This window comes from Archocentrus centrarchus, unplaced genomic scaffold (genome assembly GCF_007364275.1).
Source record: "Archocentrus centrarchus isolate MPI-CPG fArcCen1 unplaced genomic scaffold, fArcCen1 scaffold_26_ctg1, whole genome shotgun sequence".
In the NCBI taxonomy this organism is placed as follows: domain Eukaryota; kingdom Metazoa; phylum Chordata; class Actinopteri; order Cichliformes; family Cichlidae; genus Archocentrus; species Archocentrus centrarchus.
Genome location: NW_022060256.1, coordinates 726,739 through 753,527, shown reverse-complemented (window position 1 = coordinate 753,527; position 26,789 = coordinate 726,739). Strand labels below are relative to the sequence as shown.

At 41.0% G+C, this 26,789-nt stretch overlaps 1 protein-coding gene across 2 annotated transcripts in view; it reads left to right on the top strand.

Annotated features, from left to right (window-relative positions):
* Positions 1-12,359: 12,359 nt before the first annotated feature.
* Positions 12,360-26,789, top strand: part of LOC115775897 (protein mono-ADP-ribosyltransferase PARP14-like) — an 80,063-nt gene continuing 65,633 nt past the window's right edge. For both annotated transcript variants that reach the window (XR_004019405.1, XM_030723407.1), the window contains exons 1-4: positions 12,360-12,551; positions 13,854-13,936; positions 25,664-25,691; positions 26,443-26,511. Coding sequence is in view for 1 of the 2 variants with exons in the window: in XM_030723407.1 (XP_030579267.1) it covers positions 12,377-12,551; positions 13,854-13,936; positions 25,664-25,691; positions 26,443-26,511 (355 nt within the window). In the remaining variant the exon portion in view is untranslated. The remainder of the gene's footprint in view (positions 12,552-13,853; positions 13,937-25,663; positions 25,692-26,442; positions 26,512-26,789) is intronic.

Below are 26,789 nucleotides of genomic sequence, written 5' to 3'. Positions count from 1 at the left end.
CTTTCGCTTTAACTAGTAGTGACTTCATGAATTTCTTCACAAATAAAATTTTATACATTAGAGAAAAAATGATTCATAACCATCTCAAAGACTTATCTTCATGTTCGGCTGTTTTCAGCACTGCTGGTATTTGTTTAGACTCTTTCGCTCTAATTGATCTTTCACAGTTAACTTCAATAGTTACTTCCTCCAAACCATCAACGTGTTTATCAGACCCCATTCCTACTATACTGCTCAAAGAAGTCCTTCCATTAATCGATGCTTCAATCTTGAATATGATCAATCTGTCTTTATTAGTTGGTTATGTACCACAGACTTTTAAGGTGGCAGTAATTAAACCGCTACTTAAAAAGCCATCACTTGACCCATCTGTCTTAGCTAATTATAGGCCAATCTGCAACTTTCCTTTTCTCTCAAACATTCTTCACAGAGTAGTTGTAAAACAGCTAACTGATCATCTGCAGAGGAACGGTTTATTTCAACAGTTTTAGTCAGGTTTCAGAATTTGCTGCTTATAAATTAAGAGAAAACTGAAGTTCTTCTATTCAGCCCCATAAATCTTAGAAACATGGTGTCTAACCAGATACTTACTGTGGATGGCATTACTTTGGCCTCCAGTAACACTGTGGGAAATCTTGGAGTCATTTGTGACCAGGATATGTCCTTCAATGCACATATTAAACAAATATGTAGGACTGCTTTTTTGCATTTGCGCAATATTTCTAAAATTAGAAACATCCTGTCTCAGAGTGATGCTGAAAAGCTCATTCATGCATTTATTCCTTCTAGGCTGAACTATTGTAATTCATTATTATCAGGCTGTCCTAAAAGCTCCCTGAAAAGCCTTCAGCTGATCCAAAATGCTGCAGCTAGAGTACTGACAGGGACTAGAAAGAGAAAGGAAGGCTTAAAACTTTCCTTTCTGATAAAGCTTATAGTTAGGGCTGGATCAGGTGACCCTGAACCATCCCTTACATATGCTGCGATAGGCCTAGAGGCTGCTGGGGGGGTTCCTATGATGCACTGAGTATTTCTTTTCATTGGCCTCTTTTCCTCTGTTTATACTCCACTCTGCATTAATCATTTGTTATTATTAATCTCTGTCTCTCTCCCCTCAGTCCCAACCGGTCGCAGCAGATGACTGCCCCTCCCTGAGCCTGGTTCTGCTGGAGGTTTCTTCCTGTTAAAAGGGAGTTTTTCCTTCCCACTGTTGCCAAGTGCTTGTTCATAGGGGGATGTTTTGACTGTTGGGTTTTCTCTGTAATTATTATAAGTCTTTACCTTATAATATAAAGTGCCTTGAGGCGACTGTTTGTTGTGATTTGGCGTTATGTAAATAAAATTGAACTGAACTGAAATTGAACTGTGATGCTGCAGTAAAATACACTATATATTTTAGAGGCACTGACTAACAGTCTGACAGCTGCAGCTGGGCTGATTATAAATCTGTGATGTAATTGCTGTCTCTGCCATATTGACAATGACTATAAAAGCTCTCATGTTACGTACAAAAAATAAACTAATGTCTAACTGGGATTTCAGTGCTTATAAAAACATAAATGTCTGCAAATTAAGTTGCTCCTATGATCGCTTTGACAGCGACTTTATGAATGAGGAAATGAATTGGAACATTAAACAGGTGCTTCAGGTGCAGCAGGAGGGGAGGAGTCAGAGAGACACTCAGTGTGTTAGATAAAACATGCCAGTGAGATGGTTACCAGCTAGCAGGTTAGGTTCACAGAGTCTGGAGCCCCACAAACTGACCCAGAGACGAAGTTAATGCTCTTTCTGAAAGTGAAAACCTGAGTTTTCCTCATTTTAGGGTTAGCAAACCCAGAGTTGGTAGCTAAACCAGCTTCCTGAAATAGGGCCCCATTGCAGTCAAATGTAGAGGTTTACAAATGAAACTAAAGAGGCGTCACTTTTCATTGACATAAATAGGTGCATTAAACCTTGCCTTACCTTATTCTGGCTGTTGGGTCAACTTCATGTTTCACTGTGGGCTCCAGTGGGCCCAGCTGTTATGCTATTTCAAATATGAAGTTAGCGCAGTTTGCTGCAGTTGTTGGTCTCACTCATTGTTCTTCTCTGACAGCAAGCTGGCCTAACATAATATTACAGTCTGGTTACTCCAAAAATAAAATACACAAACATTTCTTTCAAAAACAAAACAAACAAAACTTTATTTTAAGCAAAATTTCAAAACACAAAGAAAAAGAAAACACTTTAGCAACTGACAGGATTTCATAAACCAATGGCAGGACATTTCTGAATACCAACCATAAGACAGCAGCACAAACCATGAAGTACAATCAGCACCAAACAACGATGGTGGCCACTGCAGTAAAAGGTCCATAAAGTCTGAAGTGTGTCTCTCCTTCTCTTACATATTCCATATTTTATACTGATTACTCATTTTGAATTATTAAACACTAATTAATGTTATTCCAGGACATTCCACTTTCATTGAAACTGACCAATCACATTTTTGTGACATAATGTGACACATTATATGTTTATTTCATGTATCTGAATTGTATAAATTAAATATGTTACAGTAAGATTTCGTTCTTTCCAAACTTTCTACATATTCAAAACATCACATATGTGAGATCACAACACTGTGTGTCTGTGTGCATGGTAGGGATGGGACGCTCGAAACAGACGCTTCAACACTGTGTCGAGCCTCCGAAGTGCAGATGTTTCGAAACACTGCTCCAAAACCTGGTTCAAAAAACACGTCACGTCACGTGACCGTGGCAAAGCGAGGCTTTGGTGCATTTCACCGTAGCTGCGACAGGTGGCTTACCTGCTGACACTGCCAGAAAGCATAAAAGTTAACCCAAACACATCGAAACTTCGAGGGTTTTGAGAGATGAGGAAGAATCTGATACAGGTATAGTGACATTGCAATTGATAGCGTGATTTAGTGAGTGATAGATTAGTCAAGTTAGAATATTTATTCATAGGTTACTTAAAAGCAGACAGGTAGGATTACATTAAATTAATTCAGTTTAAAATATAGTTAGTCATAGTAGCAGCGAGATAAGATAGGTACGAGATAGTACAGCAATTTCAGGTGTAGTCACATAGACTAGATAGATTAAGATGGAACATCCCTGTAAGAGATCCCGATCTGTAGTGTGGGAGCATTTCCATTTCGAAACACCAAATAAAGTCAGGTGTATGATTTGTCCTGAGCAGCTGCCCTTCTGCAATAATACATCTTCTACGATGCGCCATTTGAGGAGTGCCCATTCTGCCATTTTAGAGGGTTCAGAGGGAGGTAATGTTCCCTCTGTACGTAGGCCTGCTCCTGGGCCCTCTAATCAAGGTATGCATTGTTTGAAAGATTATTCAGATTGAGCCTTAATGCATTAAAACTCACTGAGAATGGCCACAGTTTGAAATGGGACTCAGTAATGCCCAAACAATGATAAATCTCAGCCACATTACATTGTCAACACTGAAATAGCAAACAAATGCTGAAAAATGAGAATTGTATTGAATCAATATGTTTCCTGCCTGTCTGTATTTATGCAAAAACCACCAAAGGCACAATATATTTGTGTCTGTGTGTATTGGACATAATATTAACTGTAATTCCCAAAGTCTTTATTATTTTCAGAAGGAAATGTGACAGCACACTGAACAGAAACTCCCTATAACACAGTTTGGTTGTTTAGCGTATTTTGGCAATGCTGTTGTATGGCCAAGTAACAGCCTCATACCCAAAGTGGTTTTTTGAAGATACATTTACTCTTTTGGGACTGATTTGATGTTCTCTTTTAAAAGGCAGGCAGAAAGAGTTGGATGAGGCTCTGGTGAACTTGGTGGTGAAGGATTTGCAGCCCTTCACTGTTGTGGAGGATGAAGGTTTTAGGGCCTTTGTCCAAAAGCTTGACCCCAGCTACAACCTGCCATCAAGAAAAGCACCCAAAGAAATGGTGGAGGAGAAGTACAAGATCACCAAGGAGAAAGTGAAGGCAGCCTTGTTACAAAATGTTTTATGTCATACATTTGTTGTGCATTAACTGAATTAATAAGCAACTGAAACACATATTAAAACACAGTTCTTTACAGTCACAGCTTGCGGTCTTTGACAAGAGAGTTTTTCTTGCTTTGTTGGATGCCGGTTTCTCCCAAAACATGTGCGGATCATAATTATTGATAGTGTGGTGTAATAAGTACCCTCGCTTACAATTGTTCAGCACTTGTGCTTTTCATTGTTTCAGAGAACGTCATTATACAGATGTGGAATGAGCTAAAGTAGCCACTGAGTGTCACTATAGAGATGTGTTTCAGATTGTTTCGAAGCCTCGACACAATTCCGGCACAATCGCTTCAAATGGTTCAGTGTTTCAGAAAGCCCATCACTAGGGAAAACTGCAACAATAAATACACAGAGTGAACGGAAACTGCTGGGGCAAACAGCTGAACAGAGTGACACTAAGGAGACTCAGGGAAGTAAACAAAACACAAAGCATAAGAGACGGGGGATGTCAAAATAAATCAGGAAGTGAGAAGACTGATACAAATGCAAACTTGGCACCACATAAAGAGGATGCAGACAAGACACAACCCTGGTAGACAGACACTGAAAAATAAACAGAAGAAACTCCACAATGAGGGGAAACCCTTTGGGATGGAACACAGGGAGAATTAAGATGTAAAGCAATGGAACTAACTAGGAAGACATGTGGGAAACACATGAAACATTATAACAAAACAAAACAGCAACAGTAACATTAAAGGTAACACAACTATTAAAGACCATAAACTAAGAAACAAGGGTTTGCAGGCCCAGGACCATGATGATAACCTTGTTTGTGTAGTTCAGCATATGTAGAGCTATAGGTTCTTTTAAACCTGTAACTGTGACCTTGGGCCTGTTAGCAGCTGTTTCCAACAGTTCCAGATGTTTCTGTTAAGCTCTGAGCTTCTTATTGAGAGCTTTAGGGGGATATAAGTGTTAAAGGTCCTGAAACTTGTGGCTTTATGGAGGCCTCTCCTGCTGCTCCACAGGGTTTTACATGTTCATTGCATCTGGGTGGGACAGGTGTCTGTGTGTCTGCTGTCAGCATGGACACATAAATATAAATATGTGGACGTCCAGCTGCTGCTTTCACTGTAAGACCGACTGTAGATGGAAGACAGAGACGAGGCTGAGAGATACCAACATGGTCCCACTGAGGCTGGTCGCCTTCAGCAGTGAGTCTCACTCAGTACTTCTGTGTTTTCCTGGTTTTATCTGTAACATTTAGACTCTCTGGTATTACTGGCAACTTATTTTTCTCTCATTCAGTCACATTACACTGTTTATTAAGTATGCTGATTATGTATGTCAGGATGCAGAGGTGTCCCTCGGTGTGACGATGGCTCTTGGCTGGAAAAAAGAAGAAATTAGAACAGAAAAGCAAGGGGGAAATACTCAGCGCTTTGTTTCAGATGTAACTTATAAACTTCAAGAATAGAAAACAAAACAGTAAAACAACTTTTGATATTACATTCCTGTATTAAGTTTTCTGCAAATGCGGCATTAGTTATCTAAATATGCTGAAATTTCCATAATTTATTCAAAGCTGGTTTTACTGCCAGCAGTCAGCAGAGGAACATTTTCAGTGTTTAATGGGACTGAACTCTTTGAGTGATATGAACAAACTTTTCAATAAAAACCAACAGATCAGGAAAAAAATGGATAGAAGTGTTGCTGAGGTGGAGATTTCAGGCTCACACTTGAATCTTTTTTAAAATATGTATTGAAAAGTTAATGGACATTTGTTGCAAACTCATATTTATGGATAGAAACTTTCCAATATTGATTATTTACCTGTTTGCAAGGCGTGTTTTCTGAAAATGTTTAAATACACAAATTCAAAATTATCATATAAAAAAAGCTTTAATTTACAAATCCAGCCGACAAAAGCAAAACACTTAAACATGTGTTTAGAAGACAGCAGTTATGCTCTATTCAAAACATCAAAAATTAAAGAAGCTCAAGCTGAAGAAAAGAAATGTGTGGATCATGTTCTCGTTATAAGATCTTATACTTAATAAGTTGACGATTTAATCATCACAGTTTCATATTCTCCTTTTCATTCCCTCTGTGGCATCAGAAATATTTAAATTTTTATGTTTTTTTTTGATTTGCTGTTAGAGGTTCTAACTCATGCAGGCTTGTGTGTTTTCAGTGCAGTGTGGTGTTATAGTCGAGCTGCAGGTGAGAAAAACGCTCTGCGCTCTCACAGACACCAGAGGTCCAGAGGCTGTGGCTCCAGCAGCAGGAACATTTTACTGGAAAATCCCTCTTAAAAAGTAACTTGTTTTCCTGGAAATGGCACATTAACATTTTGACTCATGCATTTTTATAAAAAAAATGTGTGTCACAGACGTGATAATCTGTGCACTGAAAATAAGAATTGTGGACAGAATAAAGTCCATTAGACTCACAGAAACACAGTAAATGATGATGATGATGGCTGAGGAAGATGACCTGTGGTAAGAAAACACACTCATTCATTCCTTCATCACTGACTGTGACATAAATCTGTTCAAGTTGATGAACATGAATCAAATTATAACATGAACTTCAAAACTTGTAAACGTCAAACTTCATCTCCTGACAGATGACCTCCTTCCTCAGCTCTGAGTAAGATCTTCTCTCCTGACTTTCTAGACTATGAAGCCTGGTTTTAAAAAACAGTCAGTAACTCTGGATTTCCACTCCAAAGGACATAAAATAAAAGTGCTGCTTTGAAACAGTTATATACAGTGGCTTGCAAAAGTATTCATACCCCTTAAACTTTTCCATATTTTGTCACATTACAACCACAAACATAAATATATTTCACTGGAATTTAATGTGAAAGACCAACACAAAGTGGTTACAATTGTGAAGTGGAAAGAAAATTATACATGATTCAAACCATTTTTTACAGATAAAAAACTGAAAAGTGTGGTGTGCAAAAGTATTCAGCCCCCTTTTCTCTGAGTGCACCCAGTTGCATTCAGAAGTTGCCTGATGACTGCTAATGACTAAAAAGAGTCCACCTGTATGTAATCTAATCTCAGTACAAATACAGCTGCTCCGTGACGGCCTCAGAGGTTGGTTAAGAGAATATTGGGGAGTAAACAGCATCATGAAGTCCAAAGAACACAGCAGACAGATCAGGAATAAGGTTGTGGAGAAGTTTAAAGCAGGCTTAGGCTATAAAAAGATTTCCCAAGCTTTGAACAGCTCACGGAGCACTGTTCAATCCATTATCCGGAAATGGAAAGAGTATGGCACAACTGTAAACCTACCAAGACAAGGCCGTCCACCCAAACTTACAGGCCGAACGAGAAGAGCACTGATCAGAGATGCAGCCAAGAGGCCCATGGTGACTCTGGATGAAATGCAGACATCCACAGCTCAGGTGGGGGAATCTGTCCACAGGACAACTATTAGTCATGCACTGCACAAATGTGGTCTTTATGGAAGAGTGGCAAGAAGAAAGCCATTGTTAAAAGAAAACCATAAAAAGTCCCGTTTGCAGTTTGTCAGAAGCTGTTGGAGACACAGCAAACATGTGGAACAAGGTGCTTTGGTCAGATGAGACCAAAATTGAACTTTTTGGCCAAAATGCAAAATGCTACCTGTGGCGGAGAATTAACACTGCACATCACTCTGAACACACCATCCCCACTGTCAAATATGGTGGTGGCAGCATCATGCTCTGGGGCTGCTTCTCTTCAGCAGGGACAGGGAAGTTGGTCAGAATTGATGGGAAGATGGATGGAGCCAAATACAGGACAATCCTGGAAGAAAACCTGTTGGAGTCTGCAAAAGACTTGAGACTGGGGCGGAGGTTCACCTTCCAGCAGGACGAAGACCCTAAACATAAAGCCAGGGCTACAATGGAATGGTTTAAAACCAAACATATTCATGTGTTAGAACGGCCCAGTCAAAGTTCAGACCTAAACCCAATCCAGAATTTGTGGCAAGATCTGAAAACTGCTGTTCACAAACGCTCTCCATCTAATCTGACTGAGCTTGAGCTGTTTTGCAAAGAAGAATGGGCAAAAAATTCAGTCACTAGATGTGCAAAGCTGGTGGAGACATACCCTGAAAGACTTGATTTTTTTCAAGCCCCAGAAACTAAAGAAAAAGAAACATTTGTGACAAAACTGAAATGAAACTCGGTCCCGCTTTGTGGCATTTCTGCAGATGCACCCAGATAGGCCTCTGTAAGGTGGGGGTGGAGACAAGGTGTAGAGCGGGGAAACACCACCCAGACGACAGACCCGGCAACTACTGCTCCTCCCTCTGGTCTGAGATGGTGGTGGAGGATCTGTAAGAAAACTCTGCTTCATTCTGAGGTTTGAGGAATGGAAGTGGTGACCAAACACTGAAGATGAGCACGTGTGAAGATGTAACTTTATTCACCCTGTTTTTGGTTTAGATGATGTCACATGACTGATGCTTCAAGTGTTAGATGGACAGATAAGGGCAAAGAATGGAGCTGTGGTAGAACATATCTAGTTACTTCACTTCCTCTGCATATAAAAACAGATGGGTGGAGGAAGCTACACCCTCTGAGGTGCATTTCACTAACAAACATCCACTCACTGAACTCCAAACTAAATCAGTTCACTTTCTGATTGTAGATCAGTTTCTGGTCAATTTGAGCTGTAAATTCACTACAATCAGCTGATTTGTGCAGATCAATATTATTGATCCCATTGTCCCCCAGACTGTCAGCAGTTCACCTAGGGGGCGCTCATGAGACAGTCTTCAATGAGTAGGATTTAAAGGAGTTAAACTAGTTAAAACAATTATTTACACCAGCTTCTAGACAGTCAGTTATATATTTTAGTTTACAAAAATAGAACAATATTAATATTAATGTATTCTCCTCTCCTTTACAGGGAAGCTAATTTTGCTAGCTTTCTGCTAATGCATGCTGATTGATTAAGGATTTACAGCATGATTGAATGTTTCCAAACAATAAAGCAGTATTCAGTGTGTGCATAACATGAGTGTGTGTATAGAAGCAGCTGGTTGTGGTGACCTAAAGCAGCATGTAATACTTAGAAAACTGTTAGTGTGTCTACTGTCCCGTCTTGCATTTTTGTTCTGCAGCTCCACTCTTTCTTGTACACCTCATGAGTCCCCCGATTATACAGGAAGTCCAGAAAGTGGGAGTTCTTGAGTGTTTCAAGGTTTTTTCAACAGTTCTGATTTCCCTCATCAAGAACAGCACCAGCAGCTAATAATCATGGGTATTGTAGTTACAGAGAGACGTGGAAATAACTGAATTTGAAATCTGAGCCCAGATTTTTCTCGTTCCAAACTGCAACCTGTGTGTGCAGCTGTGGGAGCCGGAGGTCCTGCAGGGTCCCCGTCACTGAGCCGCTGTTCGGGGAATATCCCTGTAAGGAGACCAGGTGCCTGCAGGTGTCGTACACCTGTGCCAAACCAACGCCTCCACCTCCTCCACCCAAGCCTCTCAGCACCTATAAACACACACACACACTTCTCTGCCCTCGCTCACACTGATTCCTACTTTGACCAAAGACAGGTGTGTTACTCATTTAATTTTGTGAGCTTTACTGGATTTCAGTGGGATGCTGCACCCTCAGGTGGCCAGTCTTGGCTTTGATATTTTCACACAAATAATTTGAATCTGCTTTTGGGTGAAGTTGTTCTTCCTCCTCCTCATCATCATCATCACCACTCTTCTTGTTCCACTGCAGGTAAAAACAAAGCAGCCAATGAAGCCTAAAGTTCAACAATCAGCTCTTAAAACTTTATTTATTGCCATAAACAGAACGTGTTCTCATGTTGTGTGTATATATGTGTACATATATATGTGTGTGTGTGCGTGTGTGTCTTTGTATCTTAGACTTTCAGACTTTCCTGTGTGAGTTTCTGTTTCTAAATGCATTAAAATATTTGAGCTTATTTAGCACAGAGATAATAAAATAAAAGATTTCCTCCAACATTGTTCATTTTGTGAGATGATTTTAGATTTTTGTTTACTCCAAATGTCGCCTATTATAGTTGCATTTTACTATTGTTTAGTGTTTGATTAGTTAAATGGGGAACTTCCTCTTTGTATCATTTTCTTTACTCTAAACTCAAATGTGATCTCTTTGTTATCTGACAGAAAATGAATCAGCTTGTTGCTGACTGAAGGAAAAAAAGGTCGTGAGACAAAAGATCTTCTTTCCTAATATTTCACTTTCTGCAAATTCAAGACCAAAGTACGCAGCAGTCTCCAGCAGGGGGCGACGTTTCTCTCTCTAACAGGATCTATTAACGAGGTTTCCATAGAAGAACAAAATGTGCTGTAAACGTCCTTCAACTCATTTAAAATTAGTTTACTACGTAAGATGTAAAATAATTAAAAATATAGAATTTATAAATGACATATTAGATTCATTTAAAGTGTTCAAGCTCAGTTTTAATATGGTTACTTCGGAAACTGTTAATATTATTATTACTGTATATTGTATATTAATCCAAGGGCGTAACTTTGGGTCCAACATTGGGGGGGTTAAGCTCTCTGCCTATTTATTTATTTATTAAAACATTTACTTTTCTAAAAGGATTCAGGAGATTTTGGGTTAATTAGAAATGTATTAGAAATACATTGTAATGCTTTTACTGTGTATTTATTTAACTTTATTTGTATTTACTCTGCACCTTCAACAATTAAGAAAAGGCTTACATTTTTCACATTTCTTCCAACAGTAACAAATATCTTTCATGAACCTGTTTTGTTTTACTACCAATTTTGCAGCCCCTCATTCCACTTTTAAAGAAACTGTTTTAATATGGCCAAATATAATAAATACAATATTTTACAGCAGTCTGTTCTCCACTGAGCATGTGAGAGTTTAATGCAATCTTTACTATTAAACACGTTCTGTAGAGAAAAAGGTTTGAACTTGATGTGTATAAAATATAACGAGTCTCATCCTGGACCTTTCTGGGACTCTCATCTTCAGTCCTGTTATCAGTACTATTATTAGTTATTAATAACTAAATACATAAAATGTTATTTGTGTGTTCACTTGAGTAAAACTATATACTTGTTTAATGAGTTTAGTTTATTACATATTACAGGTATTGTACTGTGCCGCATGTGTGCAAATAACCACTTTTATCTTCTTTAAATTAGGAGCAGCAGGTCTAACAGAGCTAAAGTACCTGAACCGGTATTCACACAGCGGAATAGTTATTAATCTTCAGCTAACAATACATATACATTTACCTCATTTTTATTTTTCCGCTTTTTTACAAGGGGGTGTTGTCGACCAACAATGAAAAATTGTTGGTTGTCCGCTTTTTGGCGCTCTTCATTTTTTCAAACTACACCCGCTGCCCAGCAGCTGCTTCCAAAGCGAACGCTGCGGCTTGGTAGAGAAAGCGGGTTGGGTGATACCAAGTTTTTGTGGGGAGAGGGGGGTTACATTACCAAATGATTAAACATGCTAGTAGTTTACCCAAAATTGATCATGAATAAAGAAAAATAACATGTTATTCATGTAAGATGTCTTTTGTAAATCGAAATGATGTGACTTTATTGGGGGGGTTATAGTGATTGGATCAGATTATTGTAATGTAATGTTTATATAATTCTCTTTTATACACACAACGCATGAGCAGTAAATCTGTGGGTAAACATAGATCTCATCCTCAGCTGAACTGTTTTCAGTCCCAGCTCCTTTTGTCCAATCCGTATCCACATTTTCAAAACTAAACACATTTAACTCAACTTCAGTCTGTTGTCGACTATTTCAATAACGCAATTCATGTTGTTTTCTTGCACAAAATGCCACCAATTTACATTTTTCTAAACATTAAACATGTCAGTATAATATAAAACACCTAATATAAACATTATATACACATCATAATATAAAACACAAATGCAAAAATACAGCAGGTTAAAATGTATTAAAACTCATGCACATTCTTTTTTTGAATTTTTCTAAACATACATTTTCTGTACATAAAAGGTTACTAAATAACAAAATTCTAGCTGTCTTTTCTTATTTTGAAATGCTTACACACAGCATGTCAAAAATCAAAACCTGATGTTTAAAACCCTAAAAATACTATAAAATATAACTTCTCCATGAACTCTGTTGAGTTCATGTAAAGTGACTGTTTGGGGGTTTCTATGTTTTCCTAGGTGGTTCTTTACATTTTAGTCATTATATGTTATAACATAAAATGTAAAAAGTACTTTGACTGGTTTGCGCAGTCTGAGTGTAAAGAAAATAAGCCGTGAGTCAGACTTCCAGTTTTTGTTTGTGATGAAATGAAAACGAAACTAAAGTTTAGCCTGAAGTGTGCGCCGGCTGTGTGTGTGAACCGGACAGCAGGATGGAGGGTCCGCCGGTGACCGTGGAGGGGGACTGGAGTCCCGCTCAGACCAAAACCCTGAAGAACAAACTGCAGCTTTACTTCCAGAGCAAGAAGAAGTCGAGCGGAGGAGAGTGCCGGGTGGAGGCGGAGGAAGGAGCACTGAGGGCGGCTGTTCACTTCAGCTCAGAGGAGGGTGAGAGTCTGCTCCATGGTGGTTCAGATGCGAAATCAGATCAGATTTTAATAATTAAAAACACAAACGAACAGAGAGACCGTGAGCCTGAAGAGCCGTCAGTGTAATGATGGAAGGACAAACAAACCCCTGAGGTTTACACGTAAGAAAGTGAACAAACTGCAGGGAAAGTTCAGTGAAATCTCCTCTAATCGTCTAAAAGCTTCAGCGTTTAACAGCGTTTTAACTCGGAGTTCAAACTTTTCAGTTCAGTGGCGAACTGTACAGTGTACAGTCCCCAGTGTACTGGGTGTATGTTCCCTGTACAAAGGCTCCAGCCCCCACCCCCCGACCTTGAAAAGGCTAAGCAGACGGAAATGGATGGATGGATAAAACTCTCAGAGAGCAGCTGATTGAAACATTTAAACTCCTTCATTTCAGCTGATTTCCCAGCGTCCACTTCACCTCTGGCCACAGTGCTAATCCTTATTGCTGTTGTGAGACAGCAGAGTGCTGCTCAGGTTAGTGAAACACATCATGATCTTTGTGATGGAACAGAAAACCAGAGGTTGGAGCTGTCTGCTCTAAAGCAAACTTTAATGTGGAGCTACATGATTATTAAATTTTTATGCTTGGAGCTGGTATCACTTTTAGAAATGTGTTATTTGAAGCCAGGGCTGCTTCCAGGAGTTTTTTTTTTTCTTAAGCTGGAAACAGCAAACAAATAAAAATTTTTGCACACAAGGAATTTACTTTTATAATGAGCAGCAGACATCAAAAACCAACAAAAGTCAGAGACTGAAAACATGACAGGAAGTTTTTATAGTCACAGGAAGTGCTCAGTGGAAGTAAGATGAGATTTCTTTCTTACAGCTTCAGTCCAAATAGCAGTTCATCCATCCATCCATTCTCTTCCACTTATCCTGTTCAGGGTCAGGAGGACTGGAGCCTATCCCTGCTGTCAGCCTGTACAGGATGTACCCTGTACAGGCTGACAGCCTGTCACAGGGCTTAACACAGAGACAGACTGCCATTCGCACCCACATCCACACCTATGGGCAATTTAGAATCACCATTTAACCTAACTCCACTAACTGGGTGTCTTTGGACTGTGAGAGGAAACCCACGGAGACAACATGCAAAATGCAGAAAGGCCCACCCAGGGTGGATTAGAACCCAGACCTTTTAGCTGTGAGGTAGTAGTGTTAACCACCACAGCACCGTGCTGCCCAGTTACTGTTAGTAGTTAATGAGTGATGTAAATCTTTGCAGTAAAGTGATGCGTGTGCAGCTGTGTATGAATATTGTCTGGTGTGATTACAGTGAGAGCGCGAGTCCTCGCGAGGAACAATCATGAGATCATCCTGGACAATAAAACCATCAAGTTACGGCTGAGTTCAGAACCAGTAAGTCCAGTTTGAGATCTTTGATGTGTTTTTTTTCTCAGTGTTGACACCATGACTGCAAACAGTTCACTATCACTGGTCTGGGTTCAGATCTTTGGAGTACGACCCTTTAGGTTTTTATGACTCCATAAACTCTCATTTAGAGCCTCCTTTTAGACAAAAACATGTTTAATTGTTTAAAGACAGAAAAATAAGAATAACTGTGATGTATGAACCAACAGCTTAGGTAGAAACACTCAGTATTTTAATCATGTCTATGAGCACGTTTAAGCACATTTTAACACCAGGTTCAACATCTGCTGCAGTGATGCAGATGTGCACACTGGGGTGTGTCAGCACGCAGTGACATCACAGTTGGATGTGGTTACAGGTGTAACAAAGCACCCAAACCTTTTTTTCCCTCCATTTCCTTATAATTGCCTTTTTACTGGCTACTAGTAGTATTTTAACCAAATATATGTCCCTTTTTTGTATACTTTCTTCAGGAAAATTACACAGGTATAGTGAGGTACAGGTCATAGGAATCGGAAGTATTTTCAGGAGCAAATTACTTAACGTCTTCCAAAATTGTGTTATTTTATCGCATTTCCAAAAGATGTGTGCCAGATCTGCCTCTAATTTTCCACAGTCTCACCAGCAGGGTACACTTTTGTTTAACTGTTTACTTTTGACCTTGGGTGAGATAAAAAAAAAAAAAACATATTAGATTTTTCCAGAATTCCCTCCAGATCCTTGAATTTGTGGTTGTGGTATGAAACCTCCACATGTTCAGCCATTCTTCATCTGTGATTTTTATGTTAAACTCTGATTCCCATTTTTCTTTCATGTATTTGGTGGAGGATCTGTTCATGAGCAAGTTTTTATATAGCCTGGATATGACTCTAACTTTACTTTCTTTATAGGCGTAGATTATTGTTTGGATTATTTGGTGTACTTCCCTGGATGGATCTGTCCTGATCTCTTTCATATAATAAGCTCTAAGTTGTAGCTATCTAAAAAATTTGCTCTGGTCTAAGTTATAATTTTCTTTAATATTTTGGAAACTCTCCAGCCGTCCGTCCTTCATCAAAATGCACCATGCTGCGATTCCCTTATTTGTCCACTGTTTAAATCTGTTGTCATATTTAGGCGGTATAAAACTGCTGTCATATGCTACCCATTTTAATAGGTTAGCATCTTTCTGGATCTTATATTCTCTTATAATGAGGAACCATTGTTTGAGCGTAAAGCTTGAAATAGGATCTATTTGGTTTTCTGCCTTGTTGTACATTTCTTGATCTCCTATAATGTTTAGTACTGGGAATCCTGCATGTTCTTTTTATAGATCTGATTTTAGTTTGTTGGACCATTTGCCAATTACATATTGTATTGCACTGGAAAATTATAGATTCATAACTACAAGATTAGTTGATGCTGAAATAATCATTAGTTGCAGCCCTGATACTAAAGAGATCCAGCAGACCTTCCTTTGCTCAGGACACAAACACATTCTTCAGCTCAGAGTTTTATTTCACAGGAAAATACAAGTTTGGTTTTTCTCTAAAGCAAAATTTGAAAGCTTTCCTTATGATCAGAATAACAGAATCAAAATATCTAAATGGCAGGTTTTAAAGTAGTTTCCTTCATAGCTGTAAATAAAAGTGATTAGAGCATACTATCAGAATCAGAATCAGAATCAGAATCAGAAGGTTTTATTGCCATATGGGTGAACAGGTTCACAGCATTAGGAAATTGCTGCGGTACTTCGTGCTTACAGAAAAAAAACAAATAAGTATAAAAACTATAAGACAATATACAAGTATACAAATTGCAAATATACAGAGATATTAGAGCTATAACTATAGCACAATATTACAAAATTACAAAATATACAGTGCAGAGACTAATTAAAAGATAGAAGAATGTAGACTATATTCCACTAATATGTACATCAGTGCAGTCAGACAGGTGCATAAACATAGGGTCATCAGCGTTTGTGGAGGGTGGTGGTAACAGTCTTAGGGTAATTGTTCATGAGTCCAACAGCAGAGGGGAAGAAACTGTTCTTATGGCGGGAGGTTCTGGTCCGTATGGACCGTAGCCTCCTGCCTGAGGGGAGAGGGTCAAAAAGTCTGTGCCCAGGGTGAGAGTGGTCGGCTGTGATCCGACCTGCACGCCCCAGTGTCCTGGAGGTGTACAGGTCCTGGAGAGATGGGAGGTTACAGCCAATCACCTTCTCAGCAGAGTGCACAACGCGCTGTAGTCTCTGTTTGTCCCTAGTGGTGGCTCCAGCGTACCACACAGTGATGGAGGAGGTGAGGATGGACTCAATGATGGCAGTATAGAACTGCACCATGGTCCTTGCTGGCAAGTTGAATTTCTTCAACTGCCGCAGGAAGTACATCCTCTGCTGGGCCTTTTTGATGACAGAGGTGATGGTGGGCTCCCACTTGAGGTCCTGGGTGATGGTAGTTCCCAGGAAGCGAGAAGAGTCCACTGTGGTGATGGGGGTGTCAGTCAGGATGATGGAGGGTAGAGGGGCTGTGTGCTTCCTAAAGTCCACTATAATCTCCACTGTCTTCTGGGCGTTCAGTACCAGGTTATTGTGGCTGCACCAGGACACCAGACGTTTGACCTCCATCCTGTAGGCCGACTCGTCCCCGTCTGAGATGAGTCCGATGAGAGTCATGTCATCTGCAAACTTAATAAGCTTGACAGACTGGTGGTCAGAGGTGCAGCAGTTGGTATACAGGGAGAAGAGCAGAGGAGAGAGGACACAGCCCTGAGGAGTGCCAGTGCTGATGGTCCGGGAGTCCGAGACATTCTTCCCCAGCCTCACGTGCTGCTTCCTGTTCGTCAGGAAGTCAGTGATCCACCTGCAGATGGGATCAGGCACGTTCATCTGGGACAGCTTGTCTTGGAGGAGATCAGGGATGATGGTGTTGAAGGCAGAGCTGAAGTCCACAAACAGGATCCTGGCGTAGGTTCCCTGGGAGTCCAGATGCTGTAGGATGAAGTGCAGAGTCAGGTTGATGGCGTCGTCCACAGACCTGTTGGCTCTGTAGGCAAACTGCAGGGGGTCCAGAAGGGGGGCTGTGAGGGACTTGAGGTGGGACAGCACCAGACGCTCAAATGACTTCATGACCACAGAAGTCAGTGCCACAGGTCTGTAGTCATTTAGTCCAGTGATCCTTGGCTTCTTGGGGACAGGAACAATGGTAGCAGTTTTAAAGCAGACAGGCACGTGGCAAGCCTCCAGTGAGGAGTTGAAGATGTTCGTGAACAATGGGGCAAGCTCGTTAGCACAGTGTCTCAGTGTGGCAGGTGAGACACCATCTGGACCTGGAGCTTTGCGAGCTTTGACACTCCTGAACTGCTTTAGCACCTGGTCCTCCTGAATACAAAAGACTGTGGGGGTGGGGGAGGAGGGGGACTCTGGGGTGGGAGTCCTTGATGATGTGGGCTTCTCTGAGGTGTGGGGAGTGGGGGAGGTTGGGGGGTGAATATTTGTGTTGGCTGTATTGTAGTTGGGACTGGTGGAGGTGTGAAGGCTGCTGAACTGATCATCAAAACGACAATAGAACTCGTTCAGTCTATTTGCAGTTTGTAGGTCGTCTGTGGAGTGGGGGGTTTTAGGCTTGTAGTTGGTAATCTGCCTAAAACCTTTCCATACAGAGGCCGCGTCGTTCTCTGAGATCTGCTGCTGTATAGTCTCAGAGTGATGTGATCTAGCAGTGGCCACTTCCTTGCTAAACCTGTACTTGGCCTCTTTGTAGCAGTCTTTGTCCCCACTTTTAAAAGCCTCCCTCTTCTCTATCCACAGCTGCTTCAGTTTGGGAGTAAACCAGGGTTTGTCACTGTTATAACTCACCCTGGTGCGTGATGGCACAATGCTGTCCTCGCAGAAGTGGATATACGAGGTTACAGTGTCCGTGTAGTCATCCAGACTGTCACAGGCAGCCCTCATTGAGTCCCAGTCTGTAGTTTCGAAGCATGTGCGGAGCTCCTCCACAGCCTCACGGGTCCACTGCTTTGTTGTCCTCACCACAGGTTTTGAGAGCTTCAGCCTCTGTCTGTACGCGGGGATCAGGTGGATCATGTCGTGGTCAGAGAGGCCGAGTGCAGCGCGGGGCACTGCGTGATAAGCCCCGCTTATCGTGCTGTAGCAGTGGTCTAGTGTCTTCTCCTCTCTGGTCGGACATGTGATATATTGTTTATATTTGGGAAGTTCCTGTCTCAGGCTGGCTTTATTAAAGTCCCCAAGTACGATGATAAGAGAGTCCGGGTATGTCCGCTCCATGCACAGAATCTGCTCTGTGAGCGCGCACTGGGCCTCGTGCACGTCCGCGTCCGGCGGGATGTAAACAGCGGCCAGTATGAATGAAGCGAACTCCCGCGGAGAGTAAAACGGTTTACAGTGAATGAAAAGATATTCCAGTGAGGGAGAGCAGTGCTTAGCAATCACTGTCACATCCGTACACCAGCCACTGTTTATGTAGAAGCAGACTCCTCCACCTGTAGCCTTGCCGGAAAGCGCAGCTTGCCGGTCTGCGCGGAGGAGATGAAATCCCTCCAACTGGAGCGCGCAGTCCGGTATCTCCTCACACAGCCATGACTCCGTGAAGCATAACACACAGGATATGGAAAAGTCTCTATTCATGCTCCTCATCAGTGTCAGTTCGTCCATTTTGTTCCTAAGTGAACGCACGTTGGAGAGGAAAATCCCAGGTAAGGCTGTGCGTAATCCACGTCTCCTTAGCCTCACAAGGACGCCAGCGCGCTTCCCTCTCTTTCGGCGTCTCACTTTCTGGGCCAGAGTGTGTAATAAATCCGCCGCAGATGCGACAAAAACAGGAAATAAATCCGAAGGTGTTGTGGACCTAATGTTGAAAAGCTCTTCTCTGGTGTAAGAATACCCAGAAGAGTGTCCAGACACAGAAATAACGCACAAAAACAAACAAAACAGAGCGCACCGAAGTACCAGGGCATCCATTCGCGGCGCCATCTTGGCAGCGCCATACTATAGGTATTAAAGGTACTGCACTGCAGTGGTTTGAATCATATTTATCTAATAGACTCCAATTTGTTTATGTAAATGGGGAGTCTTCTTCACACACTAAGGTTAATTATGGAGTTCCACAGGGTTCTGTGCTAGCACCAATTTTATTTACATTATACATGCTTCCCTTAGGCAGTATTATTAGAAAGCATTGCATCAATTTTAATTTTTATGCAGATGATACTCTGCTTTATCTATTGATGAAGCCAGATGATGCACATCAATTAGTTCAAATGCAGGAATGTCTTAAAGACATTAAGGCCTGGGTTACCTCTAATTTCCTGCTTCTAAAATCAGATAAAACTGAAACTGCCCCACAAATCTTAGAAACATGGTGTCTAACCAGATACTTACTCTGGATGGCATTAGAGCACTTCTCTCTCAGACTGCTGGCTTACTTGTGGTTCCTAGGATACTTAAGAGTAGAATGGGAGGCAGAGCCTTCAGCTTTCAGGCCCCTCTTCTGTGGAACCAGCTCCCAGCTTGGATTCAGGAGACAGACACCCTCTCTATTTTTAAGATTAGGCTTAAAACTTTCCTTTTTCAATTCAATTCAATTCAATTCAATTCAATTTTATTTATATAGCGCCAAATCACAACAAACTGTCGCCTCAAGGCGCTTTGTATTGTGGGTAAAGACCCTACAATAATACAGAGAAAACCCAACAGTCAAAACGACCCCCTATGAGCAGCACTTGGCGACAGTGGAAAGGAAAAACTCCCTTTTAACAGGAAGAAACCTCCAGCAGAACCAGGCTCAGGGAGGGGCAGTCATCTGCCGCGACCGGTTGGGCTGAGGGGAGAGAAAGACATGCTGTGGAAGAGAGCCAGAGATTAATATCAATTATTGATTAAATGCAGAGTGGAGTATAAACAAAGTAAATAAGGTGAATGAGAAACAGTGCATTATGTGAACCCCCCAGCAGACTAGGCCTATAGCAGCATAACTAAGGGATGGTTCAGGGTCACCTGATCCAGCCCTAACTATAAGCTTTATCATAAAGGAAAGTTTTAAGCCTAATCTTAAAAATAGAGAGGGTGTCTGTCTCCCGAATCCAAGCTGGAAGCTGGTTCCACAGAAGAGGCGCCTGAAAGCTGAAGGCTCTGCCTCCCATTCTACTCTTAAGTATCCGAGGAACCACAAGTAAGCCAGCAGTCTGAGAGCGAAGTGCTCTATTGGGGTGATATGGTACTATGAGGTCTTTGAGATAAGATGGTGCCTGATTATTCAAGACCTTGTATGTGAGGAGAAGAATTTTAAATTCTATTCTAGATTTAACAGGGAGCCAATGAAGAGAAGCCAATATGGGAGAAATCTGCTCTCTCTTTCTAGTCCCTGTCAGTACTCTAGCTGCAGCATTTTGGATCAGCTGAAGGCTTTCAGAAAGCTTTTAGGACAGCCTGATAATAATGAATTACAATAATCCAGCCTAGAAGTAATAAATGCATGAATTAGCTTTTCAGCATCACTCTGAGAAAGGATGTTTCTAATTTTAGAAATATTGCGCAAATGCAAAAAAGCGGTCCTACATATTTGTTTAATATGTGCATTGAAGGACATATCCTGGTCAAAAATGACTCCAAGATTTCTCACAGTGTTACTGGAGGCCAAAGTAATGCCATCCAGAGTAAGTATCTGGTTAGACACCATGTTTCTAAGATTTGTGGGGCCGAGAACAAGAATTTCAGTTTTATCTGAATTTAGAAGCAGGAAATTAGAGGTCATCCAGGCCTTAATATCTTTAAGACATTCCTGCAGTTTAACTAATTGATGTGTGTCATCTGGCTTCATTGATAGGTAAAGCTGAGTATCATCTGCATAACAATGAAAATTGATGCAGTGCTTTCTAATAATACTGCCTAAGGGAAGCATGTATAATGTAAATAAAATTGGTCCTAGCACAGAACCCTGTGGAACTCCATAATTAACCTTAGTGTGTGAAGAAGACTCCCCATTTACATGAACAAATTGGAGTCTATGAGATAAATATGATTCAAACCACTGCAGTGCAGTACCTTTAATACCTATAGCAAGCTCTAAACTCTGTAATAAAATGTTATGGTCAACAGTATCAAAAGCTGCACTGAGGTCCAACAGGACAAGAACAGAGATGAGTCCACTGTCAGAGGCTGTAAGAAGATCATTGGTAACCTTCACTAATGCTGTTTCTGTACTGTGATGAATTCTGAAACCTGACTGAAACTCTTCAAATAAACCGTTCCTCTGCAGATGATCAGTTAGCTGTTTTACAACTACTCTTTCAAGAATCTTTGAGAGAAAAGGAAGGTTGGAGATTGGCCTATAATTAGCTAAGACAGCTGGGTCAAGTGATGGCTTTTTAAGCAGAGGTTTAATTACAGCCACCTTGAAGGTCTGTGGTACATAGCCAACTAATAAAGACAGATTGATCATTTTTAAGATTAAAGCATCAATAATTGGAAAGACTTCTTTGAACAGTCTAGTAGGAATGGGATCTAACAAACATGTTGCTGGTTTGGAGGAAGTAACTATTGAAGTTAACTCTGAAAGATCAACTGGAGCAAAAGAGTCTAAACAAATACCAGCAGTGCTGAAAGCAGCCGAACATGAAGAATAATCTTTGAGATGGTTATGAATAATTTTTTCTCGAATGTCTAAAATTTTATTTGTAAAGAAATCCATGAAGTCACTACTAGTTAACGTGAAAGGAATACTCGGCTCTACAGAGCTCTGACTCTTTGTCAGCCTGGCTACAGTGCTGAAAAGAAACCTGGGGTTGTTCTTATTTTCTTCAATTAATGATGAATAGTAAGATGTCCTAGCTTTACGGAGGGCTTTTTTATAGAGCAACAAACTCTTTTTCCAGGCTAAATGAGCATCTTCTAATTTAGTGAGATGCCATTCCCTCTCCAGCTTTCGGGTTATCTGCTTTAAGCTGTGCGTTTGTGAATTATACCACGAAGTCAGGCACTTCTGATTTGAAGCTTTCCTTTTCAGAGGAGCCACAGTATCCAAAGTTATACGCAGTGAGGATGTAAAACTAATGACGAGATAATCAACCTCACTGGGAGCAGAGTTTAGGTAGCTGCTCTGCACTGTGTTGGCACTGAAGAGCATAACAATGAAGGAATTAGATCCTTAAACTTAGTTACAGCACTTTCAGAAAGACTTCTACTGTAATTAAACTTATTCCCCCCTGCTGTGTAATCCATTAAAGTAAATGTAAATGTTACTAAGAAATGATCAGACAGGAGGGGGCTTTCAGGGAAGACTGTTAGGTCTTCAGTTTCTATGCCGTATGTTAGGACAAGATCCAGAGTATGATTAAAGTGGTGGGTGGGCTCCTTTACATTTTGAGAGAAGCCAATTGAATCTAACAATAGATTAAATGCAGTGTTGAGGCTGTCATTCTCAGCATCTACATGGATGTTAAAATCACCCACTATAATTATTTTATCTGAACTGAGCACTAAATCAGATAAAAAGTCTGAGAAATCAGACAGAAACTCTGAGTAGGGACCAGGTGGACGATAGATAATAACAAATAAAACAGGTTTTTGATTTTCCCAATTAGGATGGACAAGACTAAGAGTCAGGCTTTCAAAAGAATGAAAACTTTGTCTGGGTCTCTGATTAATTAATAAGCTGGAATTGAAGATTGCAGCTAATCCTCCTCCTCGACCTGTGCTTCGAGCATTCTGACAGTTACTGTGACTCGGGGGTGTTGATTCATTTAAACTAACATATTCATCCTGCTGTAACCAGGTTTCTGTAAGGCAGAATAAATCAATACTTTGATCAATTATTAAATCATTTACTAATAGGGACTTGGAAGAGAGAGACCTAATGTTTAACAATCCACATTTAATTGTTTTATTCTTTGGTGCAGTTGATGAAGCTGTATTATTTATTGTTTTTGAATTTTTATGCTTAAATAGCTTTTTGCTGATTTTAGCTTTGTTTTTTGGTGGTCTGGGAGCAGGCACCGACTCTATGGGGATGGGGTTTTGGGGGGATGGCAGGAGAGAAGCTGCAGAGAGGCGTGTAAGACTGCAACTCTGCTTCCTGGTCTCAACCCTGGGTAGTCAGTTTTTAGGAGGGTTAATAAATTTGGCCAGATTTCTAGAAATGAGAGCTGCTCCATCCAAAGTGGGATGGATGCCGTCTCTCCTAACAAGACCAGGTTTTCCCCAGAAACTTTGCCAATTATCTATGAAGCCCACATCATTTTTTGGACACCACTCAGACAGCCAGCGATTCAAGGAGAACATGCGGCTAAACATGTCGCTCCTGGTCTGATTGGGGAGGGGCCCAGAGAAAACTACAGAGTCCGACATCGTTTTTGCAAAGTTACACACCGAGTCAATATTAATTTTAGTGACCTCCGATTGGCGTAACCGGGTGTCATTACTGCCGACGTGAATAACGATCTTACCAAATCTACGATTAGCCTTAGCCAGCAGTTTCAAATTTCCATGAATGTCGCCTGCTCTGGCCCCTGGAAGACATTTGACTATGGTCGCTGGTGTCTCTAGCTTCACGTTTCTCAAAACAGAGTCGCCAATAACCAGAGTTTGTTCCTCGGCGGGTGTGTCGCCTAGTGGAGAAAAACGGTTAGAGACGTGAACAGGTTGGTGGTGTACCCGGGGCTTCTGCTTAGGACTACGCTTCCTCCTCACCGTCACCCAGCTGGCCTGTTTTCCCTGCTGCTCGGGATCTGCTGGGGGGGAGCTAACGGCGGGTAAGCTACCATGGTCCGCACCCGGTACAGGGGCCTGGCTAGATGTAGGATTTTCCAGGGTGCGGAGCCGAGTCTCCAGTTCAGAAAGCCTGGCCTCCAGAGCTACAAACAGACTACATTTATTACAAGTACCGTTACTGCTAAAGGAGGCCGAGGAGTAACTAAACATGTGACACCCAGAGCAGGAAAGTGCAGGAGAGACAGGAGAAGAAGCCATGCTGGTAGTGAGTCGGCTAAGGGCTAAGCTACTAGCTGAGCTAAGCTAGCGAATTTCTAAAAACAAATAAAGTGAGTAATGTGAATACAGGTGATTCAGCAAAGAGTATGCTATTTAAAGTAGGTGAAGATTACACTAAAATATGTTATTATCCAGATAAATCGAGTTATACAGATATAACAGCTAACAGACAGCAAAACACTGTGCTCCGAAACAGGAACAGGAAGTGATACAATACCGCAGTGAGAGCCAACACCAAGTGACAGCGCCACCAAGCAATGTCATCCAATAATAAAAGGGTCAAGCTTTGATCAAGCTTATAGTTAGGACTGGATCAGGTGACCCTGAACCATCCCTTAGTTATTCTGCAATAGTCCTAGGCTGCTGGGGGGGGGTTCCCATAATGCACTGCTTCTTTTCATTCACCTTAATTACTTAGTTTATACTCCACTCTGCATTTAATCATTATTTTATTATTAATAATTATTTTATATTCTTCTTATTATTATTATCTTCCACAGCATGTCTTTTGTCCTGTCTCTCTCCCCTCAGCAGATGACTGCCCCTCCCTGAGCCTGGTTCTGATGGAGGTTTCTTCCTGTTAAAAGGGAGTTTTTCCTTCCCACTGTCACCAAGTGCTGCTCATAGGGGGTCGTTTTGACTGTTGGGTTTTCTCTGTATTATTGTAGGGTCTTTACCTACAATACAAAACACCTGGAGGCGACTGTTTGTTGTGATTTGGCGCTATATAAATAAAATTGAATTGAAATGTTTGTGTGCAGCAGAAGATGTGTTGGAGCTGCACTGTGATTGGGTGTGGTGCCTCTGAGCTCCAATAATAACCAACCTGACAAACACGCACAGCAACCTGCTGCAGAGAGATGACTCAGGATGGTGATGTCATGTGTTATTGAGGTTTATGAGGCTGTAAAATCACCGCACCTGTGTTCAGGGAGATTTCAGCCTTTATAAGAGCAGAGCTCGAGGTTCAGAGTTCCCACAGGGTTTAGTTTGTGGCCTTCACAACAACAGAAAATCATTTAGTAAGATTACTGTGAAAATATTTTCAAAAGGTTAATTATAAATATCATAAAGATATTTTTGTGATATTTTGAAATATATCAAGTGTCCTGCTGTCTTTTATATATATATTTATTCTCATTAGAAATGTTTTTACAGTGTTTGTAATGTTTGGTGCGCTCATTGGCCTCATAATCAAGTCTTGAGAACTTGGACAAAAAAAGGCAACTGGACTTCTTCAGGTTTGTGCAGATGTTTCTCCTCTCATCCAACAGACTTCTTCAGTTCAAAAACAACAGGTGCAGAGCCCCAGGTAATAAACCCCTTGTGGGGGGGTGTCTTCTTGGAGGTGGTCCTCAGGGCCGTTGACCCACCATTAATCATGTGAGTCGCTGCATGAGCCGTCAAAAATGGTGTGGGTTATTACCGTCATGGGGGCCAACAAAACCTCTGTCAGGCATTGGCCCACTCCATCATGTGACCTGTTGAGGTCACCTGAAGTAAACAACAAAAGTCCAGCTGTCTTATTTTTTAAGCTCTCAAGACTTCATGACTGAGAACCTGCACAGACGCCTCATGATCAAGTCCTTCTTTTTGCCATCATTTTTCTCCCACTGTCCAAAAATCTTAAAATTTCAGTTTGAAATGTTCTTGTAAAACTGATTGTAAACAATTTTTAATCTTTTTGTTTATCAGTTTGATTAAATCCTTATTTTTGTTTTTCTTCCCAGAGCTCAACAAACAGCAACGAAGCCTCAGGTAAAACCTCCTCTGCTACTTTTTTTTTTTTAAAGCATATTCATCATGTAAAGTAAGTTTGATAATAAGTTAAATAACTGTGTTTGTGGTAATGAAGGCAGATGTCAGCAGACTTTAAGTTGAAGCACATTTACATCATAAACTGATCTGACATGATTTTAATGTCAGATAAATTTGTCACTTGACTTGATTGATATTCCTCCTTCTTATAAAAATAACAATTTAATCAAATTTAAATCAGTGAAATTTAACAGTTTGATGTGTTTGTTGGGCAGCATGGTGGTGCGGTGGTTAGCACTGCTGCCTCACAGTTAGAATAACATCTAAAAGGTCTGGGTTCAGTTCCACCTCTCTCTGTGTGGAGTTTGCATGTTCTCCCCGTGTCTGCATGGGTTTCCTCCCACAGTCCAAACACATGCACTTACTGGGGTTAGGTTAATTGGCTACTCTAAATTGCCCATTGGTGTGAATGTGTGTGGATGGTTGTTTGTCTTTCTGTGTTAGCCCTGCGACAGGCTGACAACCTGTTTGGGGTGTACCCTGCCTCTTGTGCTATGACAGCTGGGATAGACTCCAGCCCCCCCACAACCCAGAACAGGATAAGCGGAGGAGAATGGATGGATGATGTGTTTGTTTTGAAATAACCTCATTTAAGCTTTTCTCTGAGTACTCGGAGCTCTCCTGAGGTGCAGTGTTCATGTACCCACATGATTCATCTAAACCGGTCAAACTTGCTTCTCTTGGTTCTCAGACTCATCAACAGACTCAAAGAAGCCACAATCTGAACCTGAAAATGAAGCTTCAGCTGCCAACAAAGAGGGTAAAAACAAACAGATTCAATGTTCTGACATTAACTTATCAAAACAGCATCACAGTGAGTGACATCATTCAATTCAGTTCAATTTTATTTATATGGCACCAAATCACAGCAAACAGTTGCCTCAAGGTGATTTATATTGTAAGATAAAGACCCTACAATGATTACAGAGAAAATGCAACAATCAGATGACCCCCCTGTGAGCAAACACTTGGCGACAGTGGGAAGGAAAAAATTCCCTTTAACAGGAAGAAACCTCCGGCAGAACCAGGCTCAGGGAG